Source organism: Mesoplodon bidens (genome assembly GCF_964165515.1).
Source record: "Mesoplodon bidens genome assembly, chromosome: 2".
Taxonomy (NCBI): Eukaryota; Metazoa; Chordata; class Mammalia; order Artiodactyla; family Ziphiidae; genus Mesoplodon; species Mesoplodon bidens.
Window position 1 is genome coordinate 36168339 of NC_138177.1, and position 14371 is coordinate 36182709.

General features: G+C 36.9%; 1 protein-coding gene across 9 annotated transcripts in view; it reads left to right on the forward strand.

Annotated features, from left to right (window-relative positions):
• The window catches only part of RASAL2 (RAS protein activator like 2), a gene marked incomplete at its 5' end in the record, with an annotated part of 380591 nt that overhangs the window by 200349 nt on the left and 165871 nt on the right, over window positions 1-14371 (forward strand). For all 9 annotated transcript variants that reach the window (XM_081221809.1, XM_081221811.1, XM_081221810.1 and 6 more), the window contains one exon: window positions 8633-8759. In XM_081221809.1, coding sequence (XP_081077935.1) covers window positions 8633-8759 — 127 coding nt within the window. The remainder of the gene's footprint in view (window positions 1-8632; window positions 8760-14371) is intronic.

Genomic DNA, 14371 nt, shown 5'->3' on the forward strand with positions numbered 1-14371 from the left:
CCAACCTGGGGGTCCGGCAACGGGAGGAGGAATTCCTAGAGAATCAGACTTTGAAGGCTAGTGGGATTTGACTGCAGGACTTCGACAGGACTGGGAGAAACAGAGACTCCACTCTTGGAGGGCACACACAAAGTAGTATGCGCATCAAGACGCAGGGGAAGGAGCAGTGACCCCACAGGAGACTGAACAAGACCTACCTGCTAGTGGTGGAGGGTCTCCTGCAGAGGCGAGGGTGGCTGTGTCTCACCATGAGGACAAGGAAACTGGCAGCAGTTCTGGGAAGTACTCCTTGGTGTGAGCCCTCCCAGAGTACGCCATTAGCCCCACCAAAAAGCCAGGTAGGCTCCAGTGTTGGGTCGCCTCAGGCCAAACAACCAACAAGGAGGGAACCCAGCCCCACCCATCAGCAGACAAGCAGATTAAAGTTTTACTGAGCTCTGCCCATCACCACTCTCTCCCATCATAAAACTTGCACAAACCTCTTATATAGCCTAATCCACCAGAGGGCAGACAGCAGAAGCAAGAAGAACTACAATCCTGCAGCCTGTGGAACAAAAACCACATTCACAGAGAGATAGGCAAGATGAAGAGACAGAGGGCTATATACCAGATGAAGGAACAAGATAAAACCCCAGAAAAACAACTAAATGAGGTGGAGATAGGCAACTTTCCAGAAAAAGAATTCAGAATAATGATAGTGAAGATGATCCAGGACCTTGGAAAAAGAATGGAGGCAAAGATCGAGAAGATGCAAGAAATGTTTAACAAAGACCAAGAAGAATTAAAGAACGAACACCCAGAAGAATGAAAGAACAAACAAACAGAGATGAACAATGCAATAACTGAAATGAAAAATACACTAGAAGGAATCAATAGCAGAATAACTGAGGCAGCAGAATAACGGATAAGTGACCTAGAAGACAGAATAGTGGAATTCACTGCCGTGGAACAGAATAAAGAAAAAAGAATGGAAGGAAATGATGACAGCCTAAGAGACCTCTGGGACAACATTAAACGCAACAACATTCGCATTATAGGGGTCCCAGAAGGAAAAGAGAGAGAGAAAGGACCTGAGAAAATATTTGAAGAGACTATAGGCAAAAACTTCCCTAACATGGGAAAGGAAATAGCCACCCAAGTCCAGGAAGCGCAGAGAGTCCCAGTCAGGATAAACCAAAGGAGAAACACGCCAAGACACATAGTAATCAAATTGACAAAAATTAAAGATAAAGAAAAATTATTAAAAGCAACAAGGGAAAAATGACAAATAACATACAAGGGAACTCCCATAAGGTTAACAGCTGATTTCTCAGCAGAAAATCTACAAGCCAGAAGGGAGTGGCATGATATATTTAAAGTGATGAAAGGGAAGAACCTGCAACCAAGATTACTCTACCCTGCAAGGATCTCATTCAGATTCAAAGGAGAAATCAAAAGCTTTACAGACAAGCAAAAGCTAAGAGAATTCAGCACCACCAAACCAGCTCTACAATAAATGCTAAGGGAACTTCTCTAAGTGGGAAACACAAAAGAAGAAAAGGACCTACAAAAACAGACCCAAAACAATTAAGAAAATGGTAATAGGAACATACATATCTATAATTACCTTAAACGTGAATGGATTAAATGCCCCAACCAAAAGACACAGGCTCGCTGAATGGATACAAAAACAAGACCCATATATATGCTGTCTACAAGAGACCCACTTCAGACCTAGGGACACATACAGACTGAAAGTGAGGGGTTAGAAAAAGATATTCCATGCAAATGGAAATGAAAAGAAGGCTGGAGCAGTAATACTCATATCAGATAAAATAGACTTTAAAATAAAGAATGTTACAAGAGACAAGGAAGGACACTACATAATGATCAAGGGATCAATCCAAGAAGAAGATATAACAATTATAAATATATATGCACCCAACATAGGAGCACCTCAATACATAAGGCAAATGCAAACAGCTATGAAAGAGGAAATCAACAGTAACACAATAATAGTGGGGGACTTTAACACCTCACTTACACCAATGGACAGATCATCCAAACAGAAAATTAATAAGGAAACAAAAACAGCAGATTACACTTCTCAAGTGCACATGGAACATTCTCCAGGATAGATCACATCTTGGGTCACAAATCAAGCCTCAGTAAATTTAAGAAAATTGAAATCATATAAAGCATCTTTTCTGACCACAACACTATGAGATTAGAAATCAATTACAGTGGAAAAAAGCACAAACACATGGACACTAAACAATACGTTACTAAATAACCAAGATATCACTGAAGACATAAAAGAGGAAATCAGAAAATAACTAGAGACAAATTATAACGAAAACACCATGATCCAAAACCTATGGGATGCAGCAAAAGCAGTTCTAAGAGGGAAGTTTATAGCAATACAAGCCTACCTTAAGAAACAGGAAAAATCTCAAATAAACAATGTAACCTTACACCTAAAGGAACTACAGAAAGAAGAACAAACAAAACCCAAAGTTAGTAGAAGGAAAGAAATCATAAAGATCAGAGCAGAAATAAATGAAATAGAAACAAAGAAAACAATAGCAAAGATCAATAAAACTAAAAGCTGGTTCTTTGAGAAGATAAACAAAATTGATAAACCATCAGCCAGTCTCATCATGAAAAAGAGGGAGAGGACTCAAATCAATAAAATTAGAAATGGAAAAGGAGATGTTGCAACAGACACCGCAGAAATACACAGCATCCCAAGAGACTACTACAAGCAACTCTATGCAATAAAATGGACAACCTGGAAGAAATGGACAAATTCTTAGAAAGGTATAACCTTCCAAGACTGAGCCAGGAAGAAATAGAAAATATGAACAGACCAATCACAAGTAATGAAACTGAAACTGTGATTAAAAATCTTCCAACAAACAAAAGCCCAGGACCAGATGGCTTCACAGGTGAACTCCAACAAACTTTTATAGAAGAGCTAACACCTATCCTTCCCAAACTCTTCCAAAACAAAGCAGAGGAAGGAACAATCCCAAACTCATTCGATGAGGCCACCATCCCCCTAATACCAAAACTAGACAAAGATACTACAGAGAAAGAGAATTATAGACCAATATCACTGATGAATATAGATGCAAAAATCCTCAACAGATACTAGGAAACAGAATTCAACAACACATTAAAAGGATCATACACCATGATCAAGTGAGATTTACCCCAGGAATGCAAGGATTCTTCAATATATGCAAATCAATCAATGTGATACACCATTTTAACAAATTGAAGAATAAAAACCACTTGATCATCTCAATAGATGCAGAAAAAGCTTTTGACAGAATTCAACACCAATTTGTGATAAAAACTCTCCAGAAAGTGGACATAGAGGGAACCTACCTCAACATAACAGAAGCCATATACAACAAACCCACAGCAAACATCATTCTCAATGATGAAAAACTGAAAGTATTTGCTCTAAGATCAGGAACAAGAGAAGGATGTCCACTTTCGCCACTGTTATTCAACATAGTTTTGGAAGTCCTAGGCATGGCAATCAGAGAACAAAAAGAAATAATAGGAATACAAATTGGAAAAGAAGAAGTAAAACTGTCACTGTTTGCAGATGACATGATACTATACATAGAGAATCCTAAAGATGCCACCAGAAAACTACTAGAGCTAATCAATGAATTTGGTAAAGTTGCAGGATACAAAATTAATGCACAGAAATCTCTTGCATTCCTATACACTAATGATGAAAAATCTGAAAGAGAAATTAAGGAAAGACTCCCGTTTACCACTGCAACAAAAAGAATAAAATCCCTGGAATAAACCTATCTAGGGAGACAAAAGACCTGTATGCAGAAAACTATAAGACACTGATGAAAGAAATTAAAGATGTTACAAACAGATGGAGAGATACACCATGTTCTTGGATTGGAAGAATCAGTATTGTGAAAATGACTATACTACCCAAAGCAATCTACAGATTCAATGCAATCAAATTACCAATGGCATTTTTTACAGAACTAGAACAAAAAATCTTAAAATTTGTATGGAGACACAGAAGACCCTGAATAGCCAAAGCAGTCTTGAGGGAAAAAAACGGAGCTGGAGGAATCAGACTCCCTGACTTCAAACTATACTACAAAGCTACAGTAATCAAGACAATATGGTACTGGCACAACAACAGAAATATAAATCAATGGAACAGGATAGAAAGCCCAGAGATTACCCCATGCACCTATGGTCAACTAATCTATGACAAAGGAGGCAAGGATATACAATGGAGAAAAGACAGCCTCTTCAGTAAGTGGTGCTGGGAAAACTGGACAGCTACATGTAAAAGAATGAAATTAGAACACTCTGTCACACCATACAGAAAAATAAACTCAGAATCGGTTAGAGACCTAAATGTAAGAGTGGACAGTATAAAACTCTTAGAGGAAAACATAGGAAGAACACTCTTTGACATAAATCACAGCAAGATCTTTTTTGATCCACCTCCTAGAGTAATGGAAATAACAAAAAGCTCAAATGGGACCTAATGAAACTTAAAAGGTTTTGCAACGCAAAGGAAACTACAAACAAGATGAAAAGACAACCCTCAGGATGGGAGAAAATATTTGCAAACAAATCAACGGACAAAGGATGAATCTCCAAAATATATAAACAGCTCATGCAGATCAATATTAAAAAAAAAAAAAACCCAATCCAAAAATAGGCAGAAGACCTAAATAGACATTTCCCCAAAGAAGACATACAGATGGCCAAGAAGCACATGAAAAGCTGCTCAACATCACTAATTATTAGAGGAATGCAAATCAAAACCACAATGAGGTATCACCTCACACCAGTTAGAATGGGCATCATCAGAAAATCTACAATCAGCAAATGCTGGAGAGGCTGTGGGGAAAAGGGAACCCTCTTGCACTGTTGGTGGGAATGTAAATTGATACAGCTACTATGGAGAACAGTACGGAGGTTCCTTAAAAAACTAAAAATAGTATTAGCACATGACCCAGCAATCCCACTACTGGACATATATCCAGAGAAAAGCATAATTCAAAAAGACACATGCACCCCAGTGTTCATTGCAGCACTGTTTACAATAGCCAGGTCATGGAAGCAACCTAAATGCCCATCGACAGACGAATGGATAAAGAAGATGTGGTACATATATACAATGGAATATTACTCAGCCATAAAAAGGAACGATGTTGGGTCATTTGTAGAGACATGGATGGATCTAGAGACTGTTATACAGAGTGAAGTAAGTCAGAAAGAGAAAAACAAATATTGTATATTAACGCATATATGTGGAAGCTAGAAAAGTCATACGGATGAACCAGTTTGCAGGGCAGAAGTAGAGACACAGATGTAGAGAACAAACGTATGGACACCAAGCGGGAAAGTGGCAGGGGGTTGGTGGTGGTGGGATGAATTGGGAGATTGGGATTGACATATATACACTAATGTGTATAACATGGATAACTAATAAGAAACTGCTGTATAAAAAAATAAAATTCAAAATATATATATATATATAGCAGCTATTTTCAGGCATTGGACAATAGGTAGCCAAAGACAGTGATGGTCACCATTCTCCCTGAAGAAAAAGAAGGCTCAGAAGAAGTATCATACAAGGCAAAAAGGTTTAAAAGAAAAAGAAAAATTTCTCTCGTTCCCGAACCTGAAAGATATACAACTTTTAGACTAATTCAGTGTAAACAAGTAAATGTGAACTAGTAAACTAAATTAGGACAATCAGAATGGACAGAATCATTTTTCTAAAATTGTCTTTTCTAAAACTGATTTTCTTTGGCTGTATACTAAGATTTGTAAACTCCAGCTTAGTTCATTTGAAGATACTTAAAATATTATATTAACTTTTAAGAAGCAGGTCAATATCTTTAAAAGAATTATTTATGTAAGAAACAGTCAGTGGTGTTGTAAAAGCAAATGATTCTTAAGAAACACATGTTTAGAATAAAAGTAAATACTATTTTCCCTTATATTCTGAGTCAGAGATAAAATGCCCTCAACTTTAAGAGTGATACTGTGAATAAAACCGTTCATCATATTTTAAGTTTCAACAATGGGAAACGAAGAGTCTACATTCAAACTTTGAGAATATAATTGTGAGTGAAGTTTAGGCCCAAATAAGAAGTTTGATATATTTTATTTATTCTCTTCTTAGATATGATAGAGACAAAGTATAATGATAATAGAAACCATTTCTTTCTTTCTCCTGGATATGGCCTTTATAAATTTCCACAGATAAGACTGTAGGTCATTCCCTCCTAAAAGGTCAAAAATAGCTCCTCTTTTCTGTATGGCTTAGGCCTTCATTATTTCAGGTAATAGGAGTTTTGGGGGAACTATTACAAAAATAGTTATGTTTATTTATGTTCATCTGTTTGTTCAAAGATCCAGACTACTTTTTTTTTTTTTTCCAAATTTACATCCATTCTTTCCTAAGGCAGGTAGAGGATACATTTTTACCTTTCTTACTAGGAGGGAGGTATTTTAACCTCTTGGTGCTACTCTTTTAATTATTTAAGTAGAGATCATTTCCATCCTGAAAGGGGTGGATGACTTAGATTACTGTTCTTAAAGTTTTATATTACAGAGAACTTTTAGAAGACTTATTAGCTTTACTGATGCTATTATTTGATATTCCCTTATTTTTTTAGAATTTTACCTTTCTTAATTCCACCATTTGGTTTCTCAGTGTGCAAGCAGTAACCGTAGTTATTATGGTCATGAGGAAATGAGGAAAAAGTATGAGAATTTTCAGTCCTTATGAAGACATTAAAATTTTGCTCTTCAAATTCTCAGTAGCACAGAGAAAGCTTCTGTTGGTATCATTCTCTTGACCCCAGTCTTAGGAGTTGGATTACTGAGGCAAAGCAGAAAGCATGTACATTTAAGCCCGTATCTATTCCAGTTTTGCTGGATCAATTGATATGCCCATAGTAATCATCTGGAGAGATAAATTATTCCTCATCTGTGAAAAGGGGATAATAATAATGGCTTCCTCATAATGTCACACATGTAAATTCCTTAGCCTTGCACATAGTAAGAATTTAATGCTAGTCATTATTATTGAAATTTGTTTAAAATGCCTGTATTGGAGCCATAAGAATTAGAGACTATGATTAATTGTTACTGAATTGGTTGCCTGGACCCACACCAGGGCCCTAGCCTAGGCTCTCTCAGCCAGAGAGGTTCTTTTTCCACTCAGATTCACACAGCAAATAATGAAACTGGCCAAAGAATGGAGGAGTGTGGGAATTTAGTTCACAAATCAACTTCTCAACCTGATTCGGGCTGAGACACCATATATATAGAAGGGTCCAGGTAAAAGGGAAAGAATTGAGTAAAGAGAAGGAGTATTCATAAGATATCTGAGAACAAGGCTGTGGTTTGGACCCAGAACTGAGGGAACACCCCTTTTCAGTCCTTGTATGGACTTTTCCAGTTGTCATGGCAACTCCAGTTGTCATAGTGCTCATAGTTGTGTCATTCAACATTCTAATGTATTACAGTGAACGTACAGAGAGGCTCAAGGTGCACTGGAGATCAGGTTTTCTGCTATCTTGGGCCCAGTTGGCTCTAACCAGGTCTTGTTTTTCTGTTTGCAGCTTCCTCCTTTTGTAATTGAGCATGAAACTCAGATAAGGGCAGTTAGTTTCCATTTGAGGGAGGAGGGGAGGTATGATTCCCGGGCAACTGCCTTGGTAACATAATTCCTGACATATTTTGCCAAACTATTTAAGATGTTACAAATACTATTCTTAATTCTGATAGAGGTTACTAATAAAATCTCATTGTGAAAAGTCTTTGCCCTCTACCCCCAAAGTAAGATGACTTGGTCTTTTAGAATTACCGAAATTGAAAAAAAAAAAAGCAACTTAGAGCCATCCCATTACTCTACAGTGATAAACCAGTGTGTAAATTGTAAAATAGTTAACGGAATTAGAGATCTTTTGTACCATACATAGTCCTTATTCCACATGTACAAACAGAAAAAAAGTTATGCCAGAAGAAGTATTTTTTAGGATTTCAAAAACTAATCTCATTTGTGGAATAAAATATGCCATTTTGTGTATCATTTACTATCTATACTCTAAAAACGTGTATAGGTAGTATAGTATTTCATTAACTATCTCTAAGTGCTTACTTTTAAACTTGGAGAACATTTGGTTGATTTTACTACTTTTATCTAACAAAACCTTCCTTTAAGAGAATTTTGGAGTGAAATCCTTCTGGTCAACTTTTATTTCCATTTACCTTATTGACGATTGGGCAGGAATGGGACTTGTGAACCAGTTTCTGATGTAAAAGAATCTTATTTGTGTGGGTGTTTTGTTTTCTGAGCTCCCTAAGCATGTACACAACTGGATGTGATTTGTACATACTTCATGTAAGTTAATTTGCATACTCACCTTTCCTGATCTTTCAGTTTTCTTTTTAAAGAAAAGATTCCTGAAAAAGGGTTGGTAATAACTTTAGCCTTTGTGCATACATTATTTCTACATTTCTTCTGTTTTGCTCTGATGATTACACACTCCTACTTCATCAACTAAAAACGTTATTCAATCAGAAGGTAGTTATGGCACTATTAAGTTTCATCTCTTTTTTGGTTTACTAGATACCTGTGGAGGGAGGACAGGAGCAGCAGACAGATTCCACCAAAGGGCGATGCCTGAGGAGAACTGTCAGTGTCCCTTCCGAGGGACAGTTTCCTGAGTACCCACCAGAGGGCGCCACTAAACTGGGTAAGCTAATGTAAAAGGAAAGAAATTCCTCGTTTTTATCCGGTAATTTATGGACTTGTTATTGAGTGTTACAATAAAACAAAACATCCTTCATTTACTGTTAAGTAAGTACTTTAAAATATAGTATGTTAACCAAGAATTAGAGATCATTAGAAAGTTTTATTCTTTATAACGAAGTGGCAGCAAAGTTATTTTACAGAGAGAAAATTTATCTGAGCGCTGGTTAGTTGCTGTAAACTCCTGGGCAAGCCGGATGATACGTTGTCTCTGATTTTACTGCTTGGCTTTAAATTTTGAAAGAACATTAGGTGATCTTACTGAAGCACTGAGATTCACTGGGGAGCCAGTTTTGGTTGGAAACTTAGTATTGAATGGTTTGTGCCCTGTTCACACAGCTCCTGATGTTGTCTTGTATAATGTAATGTCAGATTAAGCTAGTTTAGCTGCGCTAATTTTATATGGCCCATGTAAATTATATTCAGGACTGTGGTTGGAGTGGGTGACAGAAGGGATACATCAGAAAACCCCACTTGAGTTGTTATATACTAAAGGAATTAATGTCAATATCAAAGCTGCTCTTTCCCTGTTTCCTACCAAATGATTCTGTTTGGTGTTTTGCATGCTTACCAGTGGATATTTAAATAATTAGGCCAGTCAGGTAATTTTAAGTGAACATAATTAAGATTAAGTAAAATAATGAAAGAATTTGAAAAGTAGGAGTTGCTTTGGTGTTTTGCATTGTGGTATTATTCTTTGCTTAGTGAACCTAGACATTTAGTCATAGACATTTAGTAGGCAGATAAAACAATCATTTATTGTCCCTATGTTTGTTAGTATGGATAATTTTGTGATTTTGTTGTATTTTTGAAAATCAGGGTTTTGGTTTTTTTGTTTGTTTTTGCCTTTTCCTTCATCTCCTTTCATTTTCTAAATGGAGCTCAGATTCTTAGTCAGAATTTGAATCCTTTAGTTCTCTTTTTATCCTGTGACATTTATCGCTTTTCTAGACATTAGTCAGGTTAGCAAACACTTTTCTCCAAGGGGTCATACTTGGAAAAATCAAATTTTCCTCTCATCCATTGTACTTCTTTAGCATGTGTGAAGCCAGTTTAGGTGTGGGCTTAAATTATATTGCAAACCTTCCTGGATGTAACCATTTTTTAGCCTGTTAGTGTTTCACATACAAGTTCTATGTGAATTGGACTAGCTCAGAGTCACCTTCTTTCAACTCCTTTGCTGTCATTATTTGTAATGTTATGTTGATGACTCTCTTTGCCACTTCTCTAGGGTCCTTTGACTATTCACACTTTGATCCACAAAAGTCAGCTGATTTTTGAGGAAGTGTAATTGTAGTCTGAATAATTATTATGATTTTATAGGAGAGAAATACTTAGTAAATTGTTAAATGTCTCCAACATTCCAGGTACAGGTCCGAAAGACAAACTAAGATGAGGTGGCCAAGATGTGTAGTCCAGAGCCAATCCTCCACCTTCTGTCCTTGACAAGTCTGGCAGCCATCTTGACTCATGGCAGTCCATGATCATTTTTGGAGTGGATGTCCTAAATTAGCATTAGGAGCTACGGCCCATAAATATTAGAGAGAAAAGGACTACTTTTAGAGTCATTCTTCCTTACATGCCAATCTAGTGTTGAATTAGATAATTATTCTGTTGTTCTGTTTTTATTTCTCAGTGATTTGTCTTGAGGCAAAATTTCCTGCTGTCAGCTATTTATTTAATTGAGCAATTGCTATATATGTAACCTTTTATGCCAGTCCCTAAGAATGAAAAGAGATAGAGATAAGATTTCTGCCTTTAGAAAATTCTTACTTAGAAAGATAGATTATTGATGCCTATTCACAGTATATGCTATTATTGTTGCATATTGTGTGGCTTTTATTGATTTTTATTTTTTAAAAACATTCATTTATGTGGCAAATAATTATTGAGTGCGAACTATGTGCCAAATGCTGTTTTGGGAACTTGAGATATAGCAGTGAAAAAAAAATAGACATAAACCTCTCCCTTGGTGGAGCTTACATTCTCTTGAGTAGTGACAAGCAATAAGCAAGAGTAATAAGTAAAATATATACTGTGCTAGGAGGTGATAAGTATAGAGAAAAAAATAAAGTAGGGATCAGGGATAGGAAGTGTCAGGGAAGTATAATTTTAGCTAAGGTGACCAAGGAATGCCCCACTGTTGAGTGACATGTGACTAAAAATTTGATAAAAGTGTGGGTATAATGCATGTGGATACCTGTGAGTGAGGGGTTTCACTCGGGAACAGCTAGTATAAAGTAGGAATATGCTAAGAGTGTTCCAGGAACAGCATAGAAGCCAATGAGACTGGAATGGAATGAACGAGGACGAGAGTAGTTGGAGATGATATCACTGAGGTCTTTGGCAAGCAGATCATAAAGGTTTTGTAGATCATCGTAGGAGCTTTGGCTTTCACTCTGGGAGGTGGGGAGCCACTGACATCTATACTGAGACTAGGGAAGCAAGAATGGGAGTTTAGAAACTAATTAGGGTGCTACTGCAATAATCTATACAAGACATGGTAGAACTTGGGCCATAATGGTATTAGTGGAAGGGCTGAGAAGTGACCAGATTGTATCTGAAGGTGGAGCCAGCAAGCCAGTTCGCTGGTTGGATTGGATGTGGGAAGTGAGAAACAGAAGAGTGAAGAATTCTGGCTAGAGCAGCCGGAAGAATGAAATTTTTTAGAATAAGGAAGACTGGGAGAAGCAAGTTTGAAAGTGGGACTGACCAGGAGCTCAGTTTGGACATCTTAAGTTTGAGAATCTTATTAGATACACAGATAGAAATAAGTGAGTCTGGAAATTAAGGGAGAAGTACAGACCGGAGATACAGATTCAGGCTTTTAGCAAATGGATGGTGTTTGAAGCCATGAGATTGAGTGAGATCATCAAGGGAAGTGTATTTAGGTAGAAGAGAAAAGCTTAAGACTAAGCCCTGGAACATTTAGAGGTTAGGAAGATGAGGATGCATTAGTAAAGGATGGACCAGAGAAAGAGAAAGAAGATACAGAATTTTGTTTCCAAATAAGTTAAGTCAAGTGTGTGGGGAAGCCCTTCTGTTTTTGCAGGGTTCTTCCCCTTTGCAAGCTCTGCATGTTCTTTGTTCCTCACCAGTAGAGGAACCCCAAGGAGGACAGATCAGTTTTTGCAGATGTAAAACCATGGCATACATTTTGATTTCAGGTGTGAGGCAGTCAGCTATGGAGAAATGCTCACTCATGAAAAACATGCACCTTTTATTCTACCTCAGAAAATTCATAAAAGAAAAGAGCCCTGTGAATATAAAGGATCTGTGAAGAACTTTTGTTAGTGGCTGCCAATTTACTGTCCTTCAGAGATTTCAAACTGGTGAAAAAACATGAGTGTAAAAAGGATGGGAAGGCCTCTATTTCTGCCTCACACATTGTTCAACATGAGCAAGTTCATAGTGATGGGAAACCTAATAAATGTCAAGAACTTAGAAGAAAAACGTATGTGTGAAGAGGCAGAGTGGGGAGTGGTTAAGCCCAGAATGTACTTCTCACTTGCTAGTTCTCAGTCTCTTGCATTCAGCAGCTTACAGATTACCCAAAATACAAAAAATTTATATTTACCCTGGCATTTGACACAGATTTTGATACAGCAAATTCTCTTCCATTGAAAATGAGATGTTTTCTTAAGGCATATGAACATCTGGCCTGAAGCACCCATTTCCAAATTTAGAAAACCTAGAAAAAACTATTTTCCCCTGGTAACAATATCCAGATTTTAATTTATTCATAAAAAAGATTTTTCAAATTGAAACCATACAAAAGCATGATTTACTGAATTTTCAAAAGGAAATTACTTCTTCAGATGGTAGGGTCTTTGCTTACAAACAATACAGGGAGGTATATAAATTGACCACATGAACTAGAACGAGTAAATATTCATTTTCAATGTAAATATAACCTACATGAATTCAACTCTTTTTTAAAAGCCACTGGACACCTTTCAAGAACACTGTTAAATAGAGGAAAAGTGAAAGCTGAACAGTGGACAACATTTTTGTGACGCATACATTTATAGAGGAAAAAATGTGTCTCTACTACTGCATGTTTTCTGCTGCCTGGCTGGGGGATAGCACAAAGGTGAATTGAGAACCTTGTCCAGTCTGGATGTTGTGTTTCTTTGACATTCCAGTAAAGTTAATGCTTTGATGCCCAAATGGGCAAAGCAAAGTCAGAGCCTGAAGTGAGCAAGAACCTTGTTTACAGGTGATGTCAGAAATGTGATCATAAAGCTGGTTTAATTAGAAAGTGCAAACACTCATAAGTGCATGCTTTCTCCCAGACCAGGGCTCGAACCCGTGTCCCCTGCATTAGCAGGCAGATTCTCAACCACTGTGCCACCAGGGAAGCCCTATGGTCATTTTAAAAAGATTAATTCTTCCCACCTGTGAGCACGGTATATCTTTTCATTTGTCCATGTTGTCTTTAATTTCTTTCAGCATTATCTTATAGTTTTCTGACTACAAGTCTTTTAATCCTTAGTTAGATTAATTCCTAGGTATTTTATTCTTTTTGATACAATTGTAAATGGGATTGTTTTCTTAATGCCTCTTTCTGATAGTTTGTTATTAATGTATAGAAATGCATCAGATTTCTTATGTTAATTTTGTAGTCTGCAACTTTACCAAATTCATTTATTAGTTCTAATAGTTTTTTCTGGTGGCATCTTTAGGATTTTCTATATACAGTATCATGCCATCTACAAGCAGTGACTGTTTTACTTCTTCATATCCAGTTTGGATTCCTTTCATTTCTTTTTTTCTTGCCTGCTGTGGCTGGGACTTCAAGTACTGTGTTGAATAAAAGTGGACTGAGTGGGCATCCTTGTCTTGTTCCTGATCTTAGAGGAAATGCTTTCAGCTTTTCACTGTCTTGTATGATATTGGTTCTGGGTTTGTCATATATGGCCTTTATTATGTTGAGGTATGTTCCCTTTATACCCACCATGTTGAGAGTTTCTATCATAAATGGATGTTGAATTTTGTTAGAGCTTTTTCCTGCATCTGTTGAGGTGATTGTATACTTTTTATTTTGAGTTTGTTAATGTGGTGTATCACATTGACTGACATGCAGGTATTGAACTATCCTTGCTTCTCTGGGATAAATCCCACTTCATCGTGGCATATAATCCTTTTATTGTATTGTTGAATTTGGATTGCTAATATTTGCTGAGGATTTTTGCATGTTATGTTCATCAGTGATATTGTCCTGTAATCTTTTTTTTTTTTTTTTTTTTTTTGGTCGTGTCTATCTGATTTTGTTATCAGGGCAATGGTGGCCTTGTAGAATGTGTTCAGAAGCATTCCTTTCTCTTCAATTTTTGGGAATAGTTTAAGAAACGTGTTAACTCTAAATGTTTGGTAGAATTCACTTGTGAAGCCCTCTGGCCCTGGACATTTGTTTGTTGGTAGTTTTTTAAAAATTATGGATTCAGTTTCCTTCCTGGTAATCAGTATGTTCATATTTTCTGTTTCTTCCTGATTCAGTCTTGGGAGATTGTACATTTCTAGGAATTTGTTCATTTCTTCTAGGTTGTCCATTTC